This window comes from Falco rusticolus, chromosome 1, assembly GCF_015220075.1.
Source record: "Falco rusticolus isolate bFalRus1 chromosome 1, bFalRus1.pri, whole genome shotgun sequence".
Lineage (NCBI taxonomy): Eukaryota > Metazoa > Chordata > Aves > Falconiformes > Falconidae > Falco > Falco rusticolus.
In genome coordinates this window covers 30,059,463-30,081,582 of record NC_051187.1, presented here as the reverse complement: position 1 = coordinate 30,081,582, position 22,120 = coordinate 30,059,463, and the positions used below count along the sequence as shown (strand labels likewise).

General features: G+C 52.8%; 1 protein-coding gene across 9 annotated transcripts in view; it reads right to left on the bottom strand.

The window, feature by feature from the left end:
* NCOR2 (nuclear receptor corepressor 2) overlaps window positions 1-22,120 on the bottom strand; it is a 253,577-nt gene that overhangs the window by 119,274 nt on the left and 112,183 nt on the right. For all 9 annotated transcript variants that reach the window (XM_037375337.1, XM_037375342.1, XM_037375343.1 and 6 more), the window contains exons 5-6: window positions 11,439-11,618; window positions 4,893-5,006 (exon numbers count right to left, since the gene is read on the bottom strand). In XM_037375337.1, coding sequence (XP_037231234.1) covers window positions 4,893-5,006; window positions 11,439-11,618 — 294 coding nt within the window. The remainder of the gene's footprint in view (window positions 1-4,892; window positions 5,007-11,438; window positions 11,619-22,120) is intronic.

The window sequence follows — 22,120 nt, the reverse complement described above, 5'->3', positions numbered from 1 at the left end:
ACAAGGATGGAGGCTGCTTTTTGGCTGCTGGTCCCTGCCTGGCTCTGATGCATGGCAGGGCTGCAGAGAACCTTCAGCCACCCGACCGGGCTTGCAGAGAGCTGGAGCTGGGTACCTGCAGGCTCCACATTCTCACCATGGTCGGAGAGAAGGCGTGAGCACGTCTGCATGCATGCGTGCATGGTGGCCAATGGGGGACTTTGGGGACAGAAGGAACTCAGAGGAGAATTCACCCAGCCAAGTCAAGGTGGGCTGCTGGCACGGGCAGGGCGGCTGTGGCGCAGCTTCCTCCAGGATGTGCTGACAAGTAGGGCTCAGCCAGCCCAGCATCGGCACAGAGAGCAATGCGGAGCAAGAGCAGTGCTGCCCTCCTCCCCGTGCTTAGCAAGGGACCTGGAAATTTCCACTGAAAGCACAAAAACATCTTCAAGCTCAGGTATGCTCAATCAATTTCAAGGGAAAATGGATGCAAGGAATCTTGTGAACAGCCCAGCGGAATAAAACCACAGCTAAAAATACACACAGGTGATCTGCCCTGGTTATGGGGATCTGAGGTGGAAGAAAGCACTGTTCTCTTGATACAATAACACATCCCAGAGGGGCAAATTAAAGCCCGCAAGGAGGCTGTGCTACACAGCTGCCACCCTAGAGATGCCAGACCCAGCAGGGATCAGCTTCCCCCACAGGGGAGACACTAAAGGTCGCTCAAATGATTTAATTTAGATCTCCAACGCCTGCATCGCTATCAGTCTCTAGCAGCAACCGAGATGCCCATCACAGTCTCATTTCCCCGGGTAGCTCCACACCATCCTGCCAGCATCCGGCTCCTGCAGGAGGTGACGGGGACTGCTCCCCACTGCACCCTCTGAACAACCTCGGCGATTTTAGCACCCATCACTGTTTTCAAACATCCTTCTGTCTCTTCAAGGACTAAAAGCACTTTTGAAAATAGGACTCATGCTTCTGAAAATGCTACCCACTGATTATTCTGTTTAGTCTATGGATAGTCCCACAAATGTTAACTTCCATCCTCATGCATCCTTTCAGAAATGGTGCATTTTGCACTCACAGTTGAAATTTTGGCTTGAATACAAGCCTGTGTGTTTTTCTGTTACACTGCAAACACTTCCCAAAAGGTACTTCTTTGGGTGCAACTTCAAGCTCATCTTTGGCAAAAAGATAAAGTGGTTCCAGTCAGCACACATCCAGGGCAGGAGGCACCTGGATCCTGAGTATCAACTGCCTCTCTACAACCCACGTCTCCCAAAACCTTCCCACATGCAACCACAGCCTCCCAGTACAGGATTTCACCACAGTTAAGAGCAGCTTCTCTCTATTCCTCCCCGCAGCGCAATCTGTACAGTCCACTTTTTTTCTGGAAATCAATTACTTGTCCAGCAGAGTGTAGCAAGAGGGCATTACAGGTCACGTTTTCCACAATTATCCTCTCTGACGCTGAGTAACTTTTCAAATTGTATGTGTTAAATAGGTCACAAGAGGGAAAAGCAGCGTGATGGGCGTTCAGCATCAGCTGAATTTTGAGAAAATCTGATACAGGCCCGCGCTGACCTGCATCCCAACCCTTCATCCATACCCAGCGCGGCAGTGAGAAAAATATACGGACTTCCCTGATAACCATAAGCTAAAATTAGAAACCATTCACCCCTGCAAAGCCACAGCTATCGCCAAAAGGAAAGTAGGTCACAGAATGGCTGGCTAACTTGATTTTCTGGCAGTTCTAGCTGCTCTGTCCTCACATAACCTCTTCTCTCCCATGGACCATTTTTGGTGTCTCCTTTGTTCAGGGTATAACTGCACACAGTGTGCAACTCCGGCACAGCCTGGCAGGAGCGGTGGGAACGGGCACAGCAGCTCCTGCGTGCTCGTGGAAGCACAGACCCACGGTTCATGAAAAATTAAACTAGAGCCAGGCGACAGCCCCTCCACGAAGCGCGCTGCCTCCCACCTGCTCTGGGATCGGCACAAGCGCTGGCTTTCTGCCCCTTCCACAATACTGCTCTTTAAAGATCAGCTCAGCCTTTGCCAGCTCTTCTGGGGCGCTCTGCTCTCCCGCCTCTTCCCAAGGTCTAAATATCCTCTTTTTATCTGTGTTTCTTACCATGCACTGCTCCCTCCAGCAAGCCACAAGCCGAGCGAAGGGAGTAAATCAGGCTTTTCCTCCCTTTGTGCACAGGCTGGAGCCCCGGCTCAGCCATTACAGCCGCTTTTCCTGCAAAGCAGACCTTGAGGCATCCAACTTGACCGCTTTTCCACAGTACAGAAGGGGCAGAAAGGCCTAAAATTTGGCTCAGTGACTTTTCCCACTCTAGATCAATAAGTCTTTATCTGGCTCAAAGCCCTTTGCCTCCTACCAATTCACCTGGCAATTAAGTGTTAAGCTGCAGCCTGGGGCTCTCCCGGCATTCCACTGACAGTTGGGTACACCCAGAGGGTCCGCTGCCACCAAGCCCACCCAGAGCAACCTGACATCCAGCTACAGCCACCCTTTTCCACCCATGATCCTAAGTGACATTGCTCCCACGTCCTTTCCACTTCCAGCTTTCCTCCCCCAGCCCCAAGAGGAGGAGCAGTCATCACCAAAAGGCATCCCAAACATGTCCAACAGAGACGAGAGGCTGCAAGCTGAGCTTGGGGATGCCCTTTAGGAGGACAACTGCATCATAGATGCCGCTTTTGTTACTTAAGGCAAAGGCAATGCTGTTGGGAAGGCTCAGCATACCCTCCCCTTGCAGCCTGCAGCTCAGCATCTCCCCACCATGGTACTTAAAAGGGTCCTTCCAACACCCGGCCTCAGCCATTGCAATCAGCCAGCAAGGCTCTGCCCACCCTCCACTGCCCAGGAACAGATCATGTCTTCTTCAAGGAGGAACTTCCCTCCAGCCTGCTATGGTTTCTATCAAGCAGAAGGGAAGGGTAGTTTGGTTTGAGTCGCCTACCCACAGACGGGCTTGCTTACACGCTACTCGCACGGGGACTTTACAAGAACAGGGGAAGAATCATCATTTACCCATCCCAGAGATCATGTGGACACGAACGTGAAACCAGATTTGGAATTATGCAGACATTTGGTGTCAGACATGACAAGCACCCACCTGGAACAAGTGCACTGTATCGTGAAGGTCAATAGCACAACGCTCCCGGTACCAGGCTGGCTTTGAGGAGCAGCGTAACTGGGAATGGTCAGGCACGGTGACAAATGGGTGCCACCAGCTCTGAGCACGGTGCACGACACTGTCCCAGCTATTATGGCCGTGCCTTTCAAGCAGAAACGTGGAACTCTACGCTCGCTCTCTGCACTCTTTGGCACCACCCATGGGACAAGGCAGCAACCCCCAGGGTCTGCCCCAAGTCACGGCAGAGCCTTCGACAGCAGATTGTGTCTGTTGCGGAGAAAGTGATGGGACACTCGGGGAGACGGGAGGGAAAGGCTGACCCTGCTGCTGGTGTGGGCAGAGACCAGAGGTGACAAAGCAGGACAAGGGTACAGCAGGACACTCAGCCCTGAGCCAAATCCAGCTAAGGGGGACTGCTACGACACAGGCCACTGGAGATGCAACGGTTGAGGATCACCTTTCCTCCCTGCCTCAGCACCACCACCCATTTCCTTCCCTTGTAACACGGTCCAGGCACGCGACAATATCCAAGGAGGATGGGGCTCAAAGGAATAAAGAACGAAAGCATTTGAGACCTTTTTTTTGCACCTAACCTCTTGCAGAGGCGGCACAAGCCATCTAGCCCAAGATGGGGAGGGCACTTGGTGGTGCCACAGGGAGCACGGCTTTGAGGAACGCGGGGCACCTGCCCCCAACACCCAGTGTCGTTAAAGCTCTCACCAGCTGGCACTCGCTAACGCTTCAAACACGTCAACCTCAGCCTTCACCCACTTGCACAACAGACCATGCCAGCACTGGGTTTCCTATTGCTCAGGGACAGAAGCAGATGGAAAAAGGAAAAACCAGGAAAATTGCACTGCCTGGGAGCGCAGGGTATGCATTTTTTTTTATTATTAATTTTTTTTTTCTTTTTAGAAGTCGGGCACCTGGATTTCTGCAGCTCCCAGTGAAATCGCAGGCTTCGCAATTCAAAATAATTAGCGACTGGTAGTTTTCCTTTTATGCAAAATCATCCTTTTCATCCAACACCTAAATGAAAATGAATATGCTTGATTATCTACCAAAGGGCTCAATTTCCTAGCATCGCTCCGAAGCACACAGCAAAATTCATGTCTCCTCAGGCTGCTATTACAGGCAAACGGCTGAGCGCAACAAATGAGCGGTCAAGGCAAAGATCCAGAGCCAGGGATGCCAGCCTGACCTTTGCTAATGCTATTTACAGCATCAAATATCCACAAATCCAGCCATGGCTGCATCCACGTCCTTTCTGCTCCAGTCTGGGGGGTCAGGGGCAGCCAGGAGAGCTCGTAGCTGACCTGCCAGTATTGAAGCATCACGGCTGGGACCCCTCCATCCATGCAGCCCACCCCACCACGCCAAAGCCCATCCTTTGAAGCAGCTTTCAACCAGGTTCACTCCCAGGGGAGAAGATGAAACAAGCAATTTAACAGACAGGGCTCTGAAGCATCTCCTGAATGCTTCAAATCTAAAGCTGATCGCAGGACAACCCCCCCCCCCCCAGGCAGGTTCTTCGGAAGCCATCTGTGCTCAGTCCACACGGCAGAGCAAGCTCCTCACAGCTCAGCCCTCTGTCGTCACTGTCCCTGACAGGGCTCCATCTACCCACCTCCCACGGCCTCCACCCCAGGGGTCTTATCCCAGGGGAATCCCACACCTACCCCTTACCAACCTCCCCGGCCCCAGCCAGGGTGGCACGGCACGGTCGCACGTTTGTACTTCCATCTTTTCCAGACTCACCCTGTTCTCGTCGTAGATGATCTGCACCAAGCTGCGATGTTTGGACTCGATAGGAGGGGGGGAGATTGGTTTTTCAGGCTCTGGTGGTTTGGCTGCTTCTTCCTCCAACTGTTGCTGTGGAAGGAGAAGGGGGAGGAGGAGGGTGAGTCACAGCGAGAAACGCAGCCGTCCCCATCCACACAAGACTCTCTGCGGTGCCACGACTGAGGCAGACCCTGCCATGGCAGAAGGCTTCCCAAGAGACACGGGCAGGCTCAGGCTGTGGAGGGACAGGGAGAGGGAGGAGAGCTGCAGAACATCCCCTGCCACGCAAGCGCAGAACTGGCCTGCCCCAGGCACCCGGCCCCAGGCTGGTGGATCGGTGATTTTTAGGCACAGAGGATGAGGACCTGCCTTGAATGAGCCTCCTGGAGAGGGCTTGAGGGTAGAACTAAGGATTTTAGTGGAAATCCTTACAGGGAACAGCAGCTCCAGCCCAGCTTCCTGCTGCTCCCTGCCTCCGGAGCTGCTGCTGCGCTGCAGGGAGCGGTGGAGGAGCGAGGGGCGAGTAACACGGCTGCTCTCCACCTTCGGCTCTACCTTGTGATGCTGTGGTCACAGGAGACACCTCAGGATGACTGTTATCAATGAAATGGCTTGTGCACTGACTGCCCATGCACCACGCAGCCAAACGAACCAGTAAGCAGAGCACAGCAGGCAGCAACACTGCGAATCCTGACGTCCCTGGTCAGAGTCAGCCCAATGGGACATGTGGCAGCTCTCCGGGCCAAGGTGAGAGAAGCAAAGTGCTCAAGAGGACAAGCCTGAGCTACAGGACGCCCTGCAGAGGACACCATGGTGCTTAGACATGGGCCACCAAGGTACCCTGTGGTGAATTTTCACAGAGAGACGAAGTGCTCCGGTTGCAAATGCCCGCGGCAGGAGCATGCCACGCGGCTCCGGCTGCCCCAGCAGGCACAGCAAGAACTTCTGAGGGCACTGACACCGCATGAGCTACCGTCCAGCCGACGGCCATCATGCTCTCCTGGAAAGGTGGCTTTAAGATTCCTTCCTCCCTTCACACAAGACAAGCTGTCCTGAGCAGAAACCACCAAGTCCAGGCTCTAACCAGAGGAATCCCTGTAGGGGCGGGACAGCCATCACCCAGGTGATCCACCCTCATAGACAATATTGCCAAGAAGCTCGGGTTGTTGGCTCTTTGGCTTTCTTACTGTCTTTACTGCATTGCCACAGCTCCACGTTTCATGGAACCTAGGCTTCGAGGCGCAGCAGCTGTGTGCAAAAATACCACGTGCCATCCCCTCCAGCTCCGTGTGCCTGTCTGTGCTGGGACAACACAACCCAAGGTGCGCGTCTCACCCCCAGCTGCACTCCCACTCACAGCAGAAACATCCAGGAGTCCAAAAGCTGCTCCACGAGCGTGCCCACCACATCCCCACCGCACGTGCAGCAAAATGCAGCCAGCCCCAAACCTGGCTTGAATGCCAGCTGCCCCCGTGGGAGATGGAAAGCAGGAAGGAGCACATCCACGTATGCACCTTCAGAGAACACTCATCTTCAAAGCACTCCTATCCATCTGCGAGCTGCTCAGCCCACGGCAAACTTTAATTATAAAGCAGTGGATCTAAGAAAGTGCTCTTGAGTATCACTGCGGTCAGCAGGTATAGCTGATATATGACCTGCACCTCCGGCTCTCCCGACGGGTGCGAGGCAGGAGGAGACATCGGAGCCCTTCCAGTAAGTTGGAGGAACTGCCCAGCCACTAGAGGAAACAAGGGATTTCTCCAGGCTGCTCCTGGGGCCACCAGCTCCGTGCGAGGAGGGAGAGTACACGCCACGCACGGCAGCTGCGGGGCAGCACAGGCACGGGAGAGGGAGCGGTTGTCAAAAAACGCCTATGATTTTTTCACTGCTCAGCTCTGAACCTCCAAATGCATTTTTTTTTCTCCCAGCGGCTAAAGCATCCCCTGTTGAAGCAAGGGGAAAATCAAGCATCTCGTACTAGGAAGAAAATGCACCTAGGACTGAGAGCAATCGGCTTGCACCAGAGGTGAGCACACCACCGTCCTTCCTCCCAGAGACAGCGGTGACCGGTGGCCCAAGAAGAAGGTGGGCACCTATTCCTCCTTCAGATCATCTCTACTCCTGTCGATGAAACCTTTGGCAACCCTTGGGCTGTACGTAGGATGCAGTCCAAGAAAACACTTAAGCACCCACAGAGGTCTGCTGGCTTGGCTGAGAAAACTCACAACCCTTAAACTAAATGTGTTTCAATGGATGAAGCAACTCCACGCTGTGGATGCCACTCCACCTCCCTACAGGTGGACATCTCTTCCCATACAGGGAAAAGCAGTAGCACAGGGAACACCAAGATACAGCCAAAAAAAAGCGGCCATTGCCAGCTGGAGCGGGGAGCAGGCTGTGGCAGCGGCAGGACAGCCTGGGATCCACACCATGCCATCAGCATGTGCACCTTGGGGTCTTACCCTAGGGGTTACTCCAGCCACATGTGAGAATGGCCAGGAAACAGCCAGCTCCGACCACGTGCACCCAGGAAGGGGATGAACCTTCCCCAGCACAGCAGGGATCCAGCCCTTCCCAACTACCACGAGACACACTACCACAGCACGCTGGAGCCTCCAACCATGCACGGAACAGCCCCAAAGCTCCCTTCTCTGCTCAACCATGGCTGTTCCTCGGGTGGCCCAAATCCCAGCACCCTGCAAAGGGAGCAAGAGCTCTTTGGGAAGCCGTGGCTGAAACCACAGGCTGCAAAGCAGTTCACAGCAGCAGCCCTGGCGCAGACACAGCGCTTCCAGGCATCTGCCCGCTCATGTTCCGTGTCCTGCAGCACCCCATCACACACCTTCACTCCCAAAGTGTGGGATAAACCCCAAAAAGCTCCAAAGAGCGAGCCACCAAAAGGGATCAGTCAAATCCTCTACCTCTCTTGGGCAAATATTTGGGTAAAAATAAGACAGAAACTTGGCTACATTGTTCTGGAAACCCACAAAAATTCTGCAAAGCGGTCGGGTATGTTGTAAGTGATTTCAGACAAGAGGATTTGATGGCATATCAGGAAATGAAAGTTTGCCAGTAAGTGGAGGCTCATTAAAAGCAGCTCGTTAAAAGAAAAAATACAAATCTAATTATAGCTGAAATACAGTAGAGACTTAAACTCTACTCTCTATGGCATAACACCGTACGGTTGTTAAAGGGGCAGACGCTAGAGGTAAGGATGCGGCAGGGGCTGCAGGCAGCACACCTGAGCGCAGCAGGTTCAGCCCGCGACAGCTACCCCTGGGAGCTGTGGGAAATGGCAAAGCAAAATAGGTCAGGGTTCCCAGACACAGACAAAATGGATTTCCTAAAGGTCTGCCACAAAAGCTAGGCTGGATTGTGACCTTTACAGGGAGAGAAGCGGGATGAGAGATGAGTCTTGACGGCTCCATACTCTCTCCCTCCCTGCTCCCAGCAGTGGCTGCCCGAAAGCCCCCTCCTCTCCCCCAGTGGAAGACAGTGCACCGATGCTGAAGGGATGCAGGATGCCATCATTAGCCACAGCCCCGACTCCTACAGCATCCACACATCCATTTCCAAGTGGGAGAGGTGCCCTCTCCAGGTAAGAGTCCCTTTGGCTGGACCACAGCCTGCAGAGGGGCCACTGCAGCAGGAAGGTGGGTGACATTTCAGGAAGACCCTGTCCCCATCCATACCAGCTCCTGTGCCAAAGGGGCCTGTCTGATGAAGCCAAGGTCATGACACATGCCCCCAGCTGCCACACCACCTTCTGCCAGGCAGCCACCACCCGGGTACCAGCATGCTTCACCGGCCCAGTGGAGAGGAACAGGCTTCCAGCCACAGGGCATCTCTGAAAACCACTTCCAAAGAGCCGAGGGGGAAACAGAGAAAACTCAGCCAGGAGATAGATGGAAGGGGGAACCCTGAAGCTCTTCCACCCAGCTGGCTCCACCTCCATCACCAGGTGGGAGTGTTGTACTCCCAGAGAGTCCTTCGCTGAGCTTGGCACCCAGGAGGCTCAGGCACCACTGCGGAGAACAGCCCAGCAGTTTTATTCCTCCTTCAGATCCCCAGTACCGCTGCCAGGAATAAATGCATAAGGATTATCCTTCCCTGTCAGGAAGAGGGGGAGAGAGGACTCAGCAAGAGATTTAAGCGCATATGGCGCATGAATGAGCGGGGGACGGCTGATGGCAGTGGCCTTCTGCCAGGGGTGCGCAGGGTTTGGGGATGGTTTCTCAGCTTACTGAAGACGTTTGCGTCTTGTAAAGTCCAGGCAGAGCCCTCCTTGACATTTCTGGAACAATCAAAAAGGGAGAAATGGTGTGTTTGGGTTGGTTGGGCTTTTTTTTTTTTTTTTGCACAGCTTTTCCATACAAATGTATTTAATTACCCTGAGAAGGCCTCCCAAAGACAGAGGGGAAAAGCATTAGGATATTCCGTCTGCGTACAATTTCTCCCCTGCTCCGCCGCCCGTTCCTGCAGGAGCGGTATCTGTTTCAGGCTGATTGCTTTCCCTCGCTCGTCTTTCTCCTGCGCTGACAGCTCAGATGCACAGATGGACAAAACGTTCCTGGAGCATCGCAGACAGGAACCATGACACCCACACCCCCCCCAGCCCTGAAAATGCTTCTTCCCAGATGTGCTGGCTCTGCTGGAGGACCAGGCTGGGGAAGGATCCTGCTGGAGCAGAAAGGAGGCCATGTCGGGGAGGGCAGGATTTGCTAGCAAATGACTTTGCCACCATGTGCCAAAAAGAAAAAAAAAAAAAAAAAAAAAATAAAAAGGAGGGGAGGGGGTGGTTTTACTGCCAACAGCCACTTTCACCTTCTTCCCCACTCAGCAGAGCATTTTTGTGGGGAAGAAGAATCGTAAAATTCGTTCAGAAGGAAGAAATAAAGCAACCAAGCAGCCAACAATAAAAATCCCATTTCCTTACGGAAGGACAGCTTGATTTTAACAGCAAGGAGCATATGCTGCTCCCGTCAGCTTCAATAGCAGCTCCTCAGCATCTCTGAAAAAAGTCAGGCAGTGGATCGGCAGAGTTGTCAGCCCTCCCAGCTGCCATGAGAGGGACCTTCGCTGCTGTGCCAGGCACGCATCCCATGCTGGAAGCCTTTCCCCAGGGTCGGAAATGACCACGGTTCGCACCTTCTTCCTCAAATGTGAACTAAAGACACAGACCGGAGGCCAGACTGCCAGCTGAGGAAGGACACCAACATTTTCTCCGAGCTTCCTAGGAGGGAGAGGGGAAGGACTGGCTTCACCCAGCTCCCAACAAAGCCAACGAGGAACCTCTGTGGTTTCCATCGCTCCATATGTTCCTTTGGCCTCTGGGAGCTGGCACACAGGGCTGCTTCCTTGCACCCCTGGCACAGCTGCTTCTGCTGACTCTTAGCTCCCTCTCCCTAAGCACCCTGATACCTCTGCAAATAAAAAGCAATGCACACTGAAAAAGGTTCTTCACGTTCATTAAACCATATTGTTTGAAAACAAAACCAAAACAACCTCCTTTGCCTTGCAAGAAAGAAAGGGATGGTATCTGGTATGGGAAAATACAGATCTGATGGGGAGGAAGGTCAACTGCATAGTCATCCTCGAGGAGCACTTGCCCCATCTGCCTGCCCAAGCAGAGGTTTTGCTCCATTCCCAAATTCCTGCTGCACAATCCCCAGGAGAGGTCCTTCCTCTCAGGCAGTTTGGGATTAGCAGCCATCAGGGAGTTTACAAACTGGCCCCAAGCAAAGGAAATAAAACAATCAGTAATAGAGGCAGAGAGAAGTGATTTGCTTTAGGAAGTGAAAGCCTTTAAGTCTGTGGGTTTTTTCACAGATGTCCCCCAAGGTTTTGTCATATTAATCTCTTAATGGGTTTATGGTAATTGTATACATGGCAACAACGAGCGGGCAATCCTTCTGCTGGGTAGTGCTCCTGAGCAGGGGTAAAGCACTAACCAAGAAGATCAGATACAAATCCCTGGCTCAGGCACAGGGCGGGAGTGGGACCAGATGCCGCTCACAGCTGCAGAGCTGCAAAGCCCCGGAGAAGGGGACTGGCTGCACAGGAAGGGCCATGAGGACATCACAGCAATGTCTTAAACAGCCCAGTACTACAATAGTGGCAGCCACAGCACTGGGGAGAAACAATTGCTGGAAAGGAAAAAGAAAAGCCCATGTGCTAACGCTGGGCTGTACAGACAACGCAGGCAACCCAGGCTGTGCTTTCAGCTCTGCCACTGACTGCTTGCACGACCATGGGCAAGTCACCGAGGACAGATTTCTCTCCCTTCCAGGTGCTCTGGCATGAAAAAGGGCCCACCAGCTGGGTTTCCAGAGCTCCCTTGTCTTGCAACCCACAGCTCCAAGCAGCAGCCACCCGTGCCATGACAGGCAGCACAGACACAGACCACACTGGTGGCACTGGCACTGCCACTTCCCCTCCGTGGACATGCACGGGCAGGGACAGGACATGCCACAGCATGCAGAAGCGAGGGCGCGTGACACCCTCTGGACCACAGCCTCTTACCTGCTTCTTCTTCAGCTTGGAGATCTGCTGCTCCACCATGGTGATCTCGCGGTCCACGCGGTCCATGTTCTGAATGAGCTCCTCCTTGGACAGCCGGGCCGGCAGCAGGTCCAGCTCGGCGTCAGGGTGAGCGGGGCTCACGGGTGACACGGGCTCCAGTTTGCCAGGCAGGCCACGATCCTGGACAGCATAAAAACAACCAGGTCAGCCCTTTCCAAGGAGACTTTGGATCCTTCTCTCATCCTCCCATGCCAACTGCCACAGGTCCCCGGCCCATTCCCAGCCCTCTGAGACACTCACACCCCTCAAAACACCTGCTAGACCAAACAGGGCCAGCTGCCAGATCACACCACCACAGCACTCCACAGCCTCCAGCATCTCCAGAGAGCACCAGGTTAAGTGTCCTAGGGACAACACAGCAGCTCTTCCTTCTGCCAAAGCCTCAGAGGCTTCAACCACCTTCAGTGTTACCCACATTCCTACAGGATCAATAAACCCATCCACATTCCGGAGCTCCCAGCAGCAGCGGCCCTTCACATCTCAGCAGCCAGCTCAAGGCTACATCTTCTTTGCAAAACTGAGGTAGCTACAGCCACCTCCTCCCCCAACATAGCCACAGCTGCGCTGGAGAGAAGAGCAGCATCAGCCATGCTGAATGAGAAGGGGCTATAAGGGCAGGCCCTAGGAGGAAAGAGGACTCCCACCTCCTTCATGGAGGTCCTCCCTCTATCTTTTGATAAATTCTGGGGGAGCTGTGAGTGTTGGATGTCAAATGCATCCATCCAGAAAGAGAGAGAAAGGGAATAGGTGAGGTCAGCTGAGACAAAAATAGATTCAAGTGGTGAAAATCAGCTTTTTGCAAATGCCAGGTAAAAAAGCTCTCAGCTCAACAAGACCCTTCGGGTCAGAGACCAGACAGATCAGTATAACCTCTGTGGTATCACAGGGAGAAGCTTGAATGACCATGAGCTGAGGGTAGAGGGAAAACACATGAAAACATTCAGCTTTGCCTCCAGCAACACAACAGCTTTGCTGAGCCCCACCAGCTGGCACCCCAGGAGCATCCCAGAGCCACACCACCTCACCGGCACACCACCCTTCACCTCTCCAGCTCCAAAGGAAGGTGTCCATTTCCTGCAAACACAAGGTGCATGCCTGGATGAGTTTGCCCACCACCGATGAATGCACCGGGGATGAAGCAGCTGTTTAATAGCCACCGGCCACACAGATGGGGATCACGTCACACCAACAGCCTACCCTGACCCAGGACACTCATCTCTGGCAGCTACCCAACATCTTAATTAAAAGCTTATCTATCCATTTGCTTAGTGAGTGGATGGATTTCTTTTCCTGGAGGGGGCAGAAAGAGGAGCTGCGGCTTCATTTGTAACCATAAACCACTACCAGGCTGGGCAGCCAGTATGCTGCAGCTGCTGGGGAGCAGGGAAGGGAAGGAGGGAGGCGAACAAGCGGAGAACTTCACACAGCTTCGCTACCTTCCTTACAGCAGCCCTGCGGACAAAGCTGTCATTGTTCTGCACCAACTGGTGCTAAGCATCCTCCCCTCCACGCTGGCTCAAGGCCACCGGCGAGCAGCCAGGGGCACCCTCCCCAGGCTGGTCCTCCTGCGGGACGAGGGTGGCACGATGGAGCTCGGTGGCACTGGGACAGTGTGGACCCCTCTGCGCTCCTCCATCTAGCAAGGCAGGCTGATGCTGGCCCTGGGTTGTTTGCTGGCTGTGTTGCAGCTCATGCCAAATGTGGTGAGTGTGTAGGTGCCACCTTGGCACTGTTGCGCATCTCAGTGACATCTGCTCACCATGAAGCAGAGCCACGCAGGGTGGTGTCCACCCTGCTGCTGGGGATGAAGCACGGCAAGCTCCCTCCTGGGGGGCTGCACCCACAGCCCAGCAGAGCCGCAGGGGACCTGGCTTCCAAGGCAGTCCCTGCCTGGTGGGGCTGTGCTGAGATGAGCTCTGCCCTGTGTCCTCTATAAGGGGTGGGACATGTCATCCACAGCAAAGCCAGAAAAAGGGGAGGCAAAAGAGGATGTTTCCCAACAAAGCGGCCATGTCCCAGGACACCAGCATCCTACACTGGTGCCTTCCTCCTCTTGCCCCCTGCTAAACCCTCTTCTGGCTGAAGAAAACACTAGGCAGCCAGGGAGGAACCACTGCTGCAGCCTGGAGGCATCAACACCCTTCCCACTGCTGCCATCAAGGGACCAAAATCGAAGGAGCAACCTGAAACCCCTTCCTCAGTGTCCCGCCTGGGGCTCAGCCACAAAAAGGCACCAGAAAGCTAAACAGGCTGTTTCCAGCATCCATTCAGGAGAGAAACCACAAGAACATCAAAGCTCACTGGAGAATCCCAAAAAGCAGATACTGGCTTTATTTACTTGCCCAGCATTAGACACCAAAAATGGTCAGTCTGCTGCAGCAGGAAGGCTTTGCCTTCTCTACAGCCAGGTTGGTTTGGGGGGTTTTTTGCTGGGGTTTTTTTTTTTTTTTGGTTTGGTTTGGTGTTTTTGTTTTGTTTTGGTTTTTTTGAGGGGGGTCGTGTCAAGCCAAGAGGAGCAGGACAACCACAAGAAGCAAAAGATAAATTAGGTGTTCATAAAGTCTTGTTCAGGTTATGGCAGTGGCTAGTAGGTGCAAAGGTTTTTATGAAGGAAAGCAAGCTACCTGCCAAAAATGCAGGGGAGAGACCTCTCTGAGCACAAGAAACAGAAGACACTATCTCACGTCTGCCAATATGTGAAATAGGGCATCTTTAAACTCCTACTTGGCCCAAAACCTTTTTGAAACCTGGTTTCTGATACAGTTTTATCTTTTTACCTTGCAGAATCTGACATAAAATAGCAGCAAAGCCAAGTATGGGGAATAGCTGGAAGTCACAATACAAAACCCATCATCATCTAGCATTAGGAGATTATTATAGCAATAGAGAGAGACCATGTCCCTGGTCTTCAAATAACTTGACACTATCATCTCACAAGCACCTCTCTAAATAAAGGAAACAACAAGCAGCAAGAGGAAGGAACAAGCAAAAGTGAAGGTAAAAAAAAAAAATCACCTTGCCCTTGCAATAGTGAAGTCCAAAAGGCAAAGCTCCCAGATTTACACAAGGCACAAAGAAGCCCTTCTTCTAAATCACAAAAATGGGTCGCAAAGAGGTTTGCAAAGACTGGGTATCTAATGGATAGAGATATTTCAGCTAGTCCTCTGTTTCCTAGCACTCTCAAGAAGCTGCTCAAAATATATTCCTCCACTTCAGATAGTATCATACCCAGGCTCCAAACAAGTGCATTGTGAAACGTGAAATTCTTCTTATTAACATGAAGTCACAGACTTTGAAACCAGCATGAGCTGGGAGAGCTGGAATAAAATCCGCTGGAGGGAAGAAAACAATTACTGCATTACTCAAGTTGATATTTTCTCAGTAATTATACTGTTTCCATGTGATTTGTTTTTATACACGGCTAACAGCTACTGTAGTTCCTGTTTATCCCTGGCCTTATTATGTGATTTATATCATGACAAGGGTGGGCGAGCGGGGGCAGAGGCTGCATAAACCTTCTCGCAGCAAGAGGAGATGCTGGCAGTGAAGAAAACAATTATCACTGAGGAGTTATTGAAGAGCAAGGCCAGGCTTGGGGGTGGGTTTCTTCTACACACTTTTATTCCCAATGCAGATGATATGAACAGAGCAAGCCTGCTACACACTATTAGGCAGCGGCTTTAAAAACACGGGAGAAAGAAGGGGAAGGAAAAGAAGCCAACTGTCGATACCCTGAAGAGCCAGTAAGTAAATGCAAAGCCCTGCCTGCAGCCACACCAGCAACCGGGTACACAAGGGAAAGGACAGTGGGAACCCCAACCCTGCCCCAGGACATACCAGAACCTGCACCAGACCATCACTGCCTCCTTGTTTTGCACCATCAACCCACCTTGCAATGCTCCCAGGGACCTCGTGGGAGCGGGTGGGATGGAGAAGGGTGTCCGTGCCACCCATCAGCCCAGCCTCTGTGAAGGGTAATTTTGCTCAGCTGCCTCCCACCCTCAGGAGCTACTGCTCTGCTCCATCTGCACCTAACTCACTGCAAAACATGTTTTGACCTTTCTGATCCCTTGACCGCAGCGGCTGCCTCTTCAAAACCATGCTGGTAGGGCTTCAAAGCCCACAGACCCCCAGCCAGCGCCTGCACAGCACTGGCACACACCAAGCCAACAGTGCTGCTTGCTTGGGACAACCCTTGGGGTCTCTAGCACAGCACCACGGCATTTGCCCTACATACTGTCTCCAGTTAGTCCTGGTCCCTCTCTGCCTTCCTAAACCAGCTCATCAGTGACGTTCCCCCACCCAAGCCCAGGACAGAGATTCAGGGATGCCGACGTCACCTCTTCCACTGTCTGTTCACTTTCTAATTATCAGCCGGCAGCAGCGTTTTCTGCTCGAGCGCTGGGAGGGATTAAGAGGTGTTATCTCCAATTCCTGTCCGCTCGCACATCTCACCATCCTCGCAGGCTAGAGAAGATTGCCAAAGCAGGCAGGACGGGCCGGGGCTGCTCAAATTAATTCCTCCCAATAAAACCCCACATGGTGGGCTTGCCATCAGGACACCTCCATCACCCGAGCCTCTCAAGGCAACACAGAGCCAGCGAACACACCAACACTCCCAAAACCTCGACCGTGCGAGGTTGTGCTACACGGCAGGGTCCTCCCCGTCCCCAACCCACGGCTGAGCAGCATCGCACCCTCCAGCAGACGCAGAGCCCCAGGCCTTTCCCACACACCCCGCGATAAAAACAGAGCAGGAAAAAAAACCCAGGAGAGCCAACACCCCACACCTCCATCCATCAGGTTTTAAGGTCAAAAAAACCCCTGCATACAAAACTCTTAAACAGGCCAAATATAGAGCAAAGGACTTCATTTTTTAATTGGAAAATTGTCCAACACATTCTGGTGTATCAGCAGCCCCAAGACGACAGCACTGACAAGGGGGAAAAAGTCAAAGGGGCTGAAAACTAATGTCTCATTTCCCCAGAGAGACGCGCAAGTACGAAGCCGGAGAGCCTGAGCAGGGAAAAGTACATCGAGTTATTGCACTTCTTTTGTTCGTGACCATCTGCTGCGCTAATGGCTCTTTCAGCAGCCCAACCCTTCAAACGGGGTTTTAATTCTTAAATACTGCTGGGCTCGGGCGGGCTGCGCCCCACAGGCACTCGAAGGGCTGCTGGAGCAGGATGCAGATGCGCAGGCTGGCGTACGCAGCGTGAGCCCGGGGAGCTCCTAAGGTGCTGTGCGCCACCCATGAGCACACGGGCATTCCCACGCAAGGCTAACCAGTGTGCCCAAGGGATGACACGGGGGGCACCAAGGCATCACCCACCTCCTTCCTCCAGCCCCACGGCACATGCAGGCGGGAGGCGGGGCGTGCAAAACAGGGATTGCTTTCACCCAATGCAGCCCAGCGCATGCTCCCATGGGAATTCATGAAGCTGGAGAGCAAGGAGCCACCTGAAGACAAAGCTGATTTATTATTTTTTAAAAAAAAAAATCTGTGATTTTGTGAGAAGGCCTACGAAATTCCTTTCCCCTGTAATCCAGCTGAATTCCACACGGCCAGGGCAGAAAACATCCCAACAATTTCTAAGCTTGCATGAAAGTAGGTCAAAAAACTTCCCCAGTGTTTCAACAGCTTGAACCAATTTAATTGCAAAACCAGTACCAAATGCTGACCCTCCCTCCCCACCCCCACCAGCAGATTTACGAGGGTGGTAAAACCTCACCAGCAAGCGCTCCAGTTAAACACACTAACCAGAGCCTCGTATCTGGTCTTGCAAAACTTGCTTGTGCTCAAAAAAAGCCGTTCCGCAGCGTTCCACTGAACAGATGCTGCCTCTGGATCTCACGGCTGCAGGATATTGGAAGCACCAGCAAACACAGCCTGTGGACTCAGGGGTAGCCCGGCTTTGACCCGTTATTCTGGAAAACCTCACTCAGGCAAACTCCCACCAAAGCCGAAGGCATTATACTGACAAATGGATGTTGTGCCTTTCATTACCTTCTTGCATTTCCCCATTAGTGGATAATAATTGCATTGAATGTGTACGTTCCCTACTGACTTTGCAGGAATGATGAATTCTCAACTACGCATCTACTCATTACAAAAAGGAGCTAATTGCTCCACCTCTCATTAAGAATTGCCCAGCGTTGCTTATTCTGTATCACTGGATTTTCAGCTGACCCTAAATTTGTTAAAACATTTAACTGTCTGGACTGAAATTTTCCATGTAGAATATTTGCTTCAGGCATTTGGAGGCTTTTTTTCTTTTTTCCCTCTAAATAGTAAATTTCAGCCAAAACAACTCTGCTGCTTCCAAGAATAAGTTTACAGGAAAATATGCCTTTCTGCAACATGCAGAAGGATTCTGGGAACCTGTTCTTTGAGCACCTTCAGCACAGTTGATACATCTGGCAAGACTGCTCTCTGCCAGTGATTTGCCTTTTGTTAACTTTGAAAAAGTGTCCAAGACCAAAAAAAGAAAAAAAATTAATAAAAATTTCATTTTGTTGCTTGCCTAGGGGAATGACTTTGAACCCAACAAGTGAGTGGAGTGGGGTCCTGGGGAGCTGCAGGTCACCTATCGTGCTCTGCCCATACTCCTGCAAAGGAAAGGAGAGAGCTGCAAGGACCTTACTGGCACGTGCGAAGCGCTCCAGGCCAACAGCAACAAGTGCCCTAGAAGAGCCATGAATAAATGTGGGTGTTGTGGTTTGGACAGCAGGTAAAGCCCGAGACCACCCACCAAATGATAAGGATGAAGTAAAGCAGCTCGCAGCCTGCTCGGCGTGAGATGGCAGCTGCCCTGGGCACTGCACTGGGGGGCCCGTAAAGTGAAGACGGGTGTCCTGCTGCTTTCAGTCAATCAGGGGGACAAGTTCAGGCTGTCAGGGTAGCTGGCAGAGCAGCTCTTCCACTCCTCCATTTGCACCTTCAAAGTTCTTTCAATAATTCATCCACCCAGCAGCCACCCCCAGCATCCCTTCCCCTGTGCCGATCTTGCTCCCAGCGATGCGCTGCCAAGACCACCATTGTCCCTGTAACACCACCTCAGCCATACACCCCCATCTCCCCTTCACAAACCCAAAATCTGTTCAGGCAGGCAGAGCTTCTGCTAACCGGGGAGACCAGCAGGCGGGGGGGTCCCTGGCAGCCCCCCCTCTGCCAGCCCTTGCAGAGGATGGTGACAGCACCTGCCAGGCACGTCCTGCCCGCAGGACCCGGCTCACCCCATGGAGCCAGGAGCGAAGCGCCGGTGTCTCAGTTTGAGGAGCAAAACCGCTTCCTTGGGGAACAGCGCTGGCAAACCAGCATGAGATGACAGCGCTGGGGAGGCAACGGCTGGCACGAACAAAGCGCGGGGCACACAACCCATCGGCTTAAGAGCCCGTCAGGATACTCCAGCAGGGAATTCCAAACTGCAGCCTGGGTGACTACGGCATCCCCTTGGTTTAGGGAGGCCGAAAGCAGGGGGGCTGCCCCCAGCCCACTGAAAGGCTCGAGAGGCACACAACCAAAATACGAGGAAGGCGAGCGCTTGTTTGATGTCTCTTAAAAAGGAGCAACCTGTGAAAAGCGCCTCCCGTTACAATAAGCATGAAGGCAAGGGAGGCGAATTTTTAATTGCCCAATTTGGCACTCGGCCAGCGCGGTGGGGTTAGCACCTCCTGCCTTCGCAGGACGAGGGTTTGAAGGTAATGGAGGAGCCGGTGGCTGCTCCTCCCAGCAAAGCGGCTGGGGCTAGGGCTCCGAGCATCCCCACCTTCCCTGGAACTGGGTGACTTCAGGAAACTCTCACAGCAACCTCTGAATAATCGCCATGGATTTCCACAGAAATGGGGAGCACAGTCTCATGCAGCCATCACCTTCTCCTGGGTTTGCATGTCTCCCAGCACCCACTGCTCAGGGAGTTTCTTTAGCAAGACCCCCCAGGGAGGGAAGAGGGGTCCCCTGCCTGGGGATGCAGGCAGGCAGCCCACAAGCCCCAAACCTCCTCCAGCAGCCCGGGAAGCACCCTGTCACCCAAGCCCACAAACCTCAGGGAAACTGGCCTTTGAAAGTTTTAGCCTCCCACCATTTATTTTTTTTTTTTCTTTTTTTTTTGCATCACCACCCATTCTCTTTCAACTGCTACATGCAGTAAAGCAAGGGCCAAGCCTTTCCAGCACACAAACCAGGCAGGGACATAGCATTAAGCTCCACAGTAACCCCAGCAGGCACGTTCCCTCTGATTTGAGGATGCTGGAACAGTCCCTGCTAAATCCCAGCTTGTCCTCAAGAACGTAGGAAGCCCTTGAGCCCTGGTGCCACGGTAAAAACATGCCTGAGTTTGCCTTCTGTAAAAAAAAAGCCTCTGCAGGAAAAAAAAAAAAATCCCTACTTTTATATTAGCACGATACTCAAGTGACCAGCACGAATGCCATTGCACAAGTGTGACAGCACCTGCACCCGCACGCATTAGCCCCACAGATGCCAGGCAACTGCACCCGCTTGCATTCACCCTCCACGAAGTACTGCGTTAAAAATAATAATAATAATTTCATCCCGACTGGCATAGCTATACCAGCCAAAAAGCAGGCGCGCAACAAGTCAGCGTGACTAAAGACATTGCAGCATCACCGTGTTGCAAACCTGAGGCCAGATCCTGAGCCAGGCTCAGCACCACCCACACCCACTGCTGTCCCTGGGCACTGGGACATGGAAGCCCCAGCTCAGGACGGCTGGGAAGAGCAGCGCGATGCCCTGCAGCTCGGATATGCCCAGCAAGCCTCCTCCTCTGCCCGCGGGAGCCTTAGCGGGATGGTCGGAAGGGTGGTCCCAAGTGGGTGCAGTTGGGGAGCGCAGGGCAGCCAGGAGCCCCCCCCGCCTGGGAGCCCTGCACCCCTAGCAGCTCCAGCTCACTGGGTGACACCAGGTGCATCCTCCAGCACATGGATAAACACGGGGGAGGGAAAATCCACCACAGCAGCTTCCACAAACCTCACTTACTTAAAAAAAAAAAAATCGAGGGGAAATGAAAAGACAAAAGCCCTTCTCAGCCTGGTGTTATCAAGCAGAGGAAATGAGACTTCTAAAGCTCCCATTCACAGAGGAGTGGGGGGGAGAGAAATCCCACTCCAGACGCACTTGAGCGAACAGCTTTTGAAATGGAAATGTCGCTCTTCAGAAACATTTAAATTTCCTCCTATTGCCAGGGAGGAGGAAGGAGGCAGAGAAGAGAGCAGGGACTCCTCAGCCATGCAGATCCAAAGCGGGGGCTCCATTCGGGGCAGCCCTGTCGAGAGGGGATTTGTCCGGCAGTTAATCAGGACCAGCACACGGTATTAATATCAGGAAGCCACCTTGAAGGGGCGTCAGATTTAGAGGGGAGGGAAGGAATGAATGAAGACAGCTCTATTTAACCACCGCCGCAAGTAAGGCACACCTAAAGGCTGCTCGCACTCCCTCCCTCCGTTCTTCCTTCACAATCATCTGCCAAAATTATTTTTCCCCGAAACCTGGAGGCTGAGCTGCCTACTGAGTAAGAGCCCAACTGATGGAGAAAGAAAAAGCAAGACCTACGATGGTTTGAGCAGTGGCTGAGGAGCGTTGTGGGACCAACCCAAACCCCCCCTTACATGCAAGGGCCGCTGCACCAAGCCAGGATCCTGACCAGCTCCCCTGGGGACTCACAGCACATCGGGCACAGGCTGGCAGGTCCCAGCGGCTCCTCTCCCAAATGTGTCAACTCAAAAACCAAAAGTTACTGCTCCTACAGCAATCCTCTGAGCTCCCCTCACCAGCTGCATGCCACCGCCTCACTGCTCTGAGGTCTTTAGGGTGACTTAACATATAGGTTTATTCTAGCCATGCTCTCAGATACATGAAGCGGGACATCAAACACCTCTCATCTGTAAAAACCAGAAATCCTAAGACTGCAAGAAAACCCGACTTAATGGCAATGCTCCAAAGAGTTCCCCTGCTCCCAAGACTAACAAGATCCCAAAAGCTCAATCTTTTTCTCAGTAAAATTTCTTTATCATATCAGAACATCTCAACAGACGTGCACGTGTGTCTTGCGAGACTCCGACATGCACAGATCTGCACTGAGCAGCCTGGAAGCAGATGGGGTCACTGGTGAACCTGACCTGCGAACTTCGCTGGCTGAGACATAAAACTCAAGCAATTCCTTTTTCATCAGGAATCCAAGCCGATCCGACTTCCATTTCAAGGTGGCTGCACTGGAAAACTTGTTTAAGGGCGAAACAAGGTTCACAGCTGCTTACGAGCTTTTGAAAAAATTTTAAGCAACATAAAGAACAGGCTTGGGGGGCTGGGGGGTGGAGGCAGCCCTTCCCTTGAAACAGCCTGCACTGGCTTTTAATGAAGCTTTTAGTGGCCTCATCAGTCCCCGGCACACAAGGAAAGCCTGTTTAACTCCCCCTCCACTTCCACATCTCCTCTTTAAGCAGTTGCTGTCCCTGCACCTTGCAAAGCACTGTCCCACCACATGCACGGAACACGGGGGGGACAATGCCTCCGCCTGCCCCCGCCCCCCCCTCCACTGCCCAAGGCAGCCCCCAGCATCCTGACACCCCCCGACATACAAACCGTATGGACCAGCCATGGTCCTGAG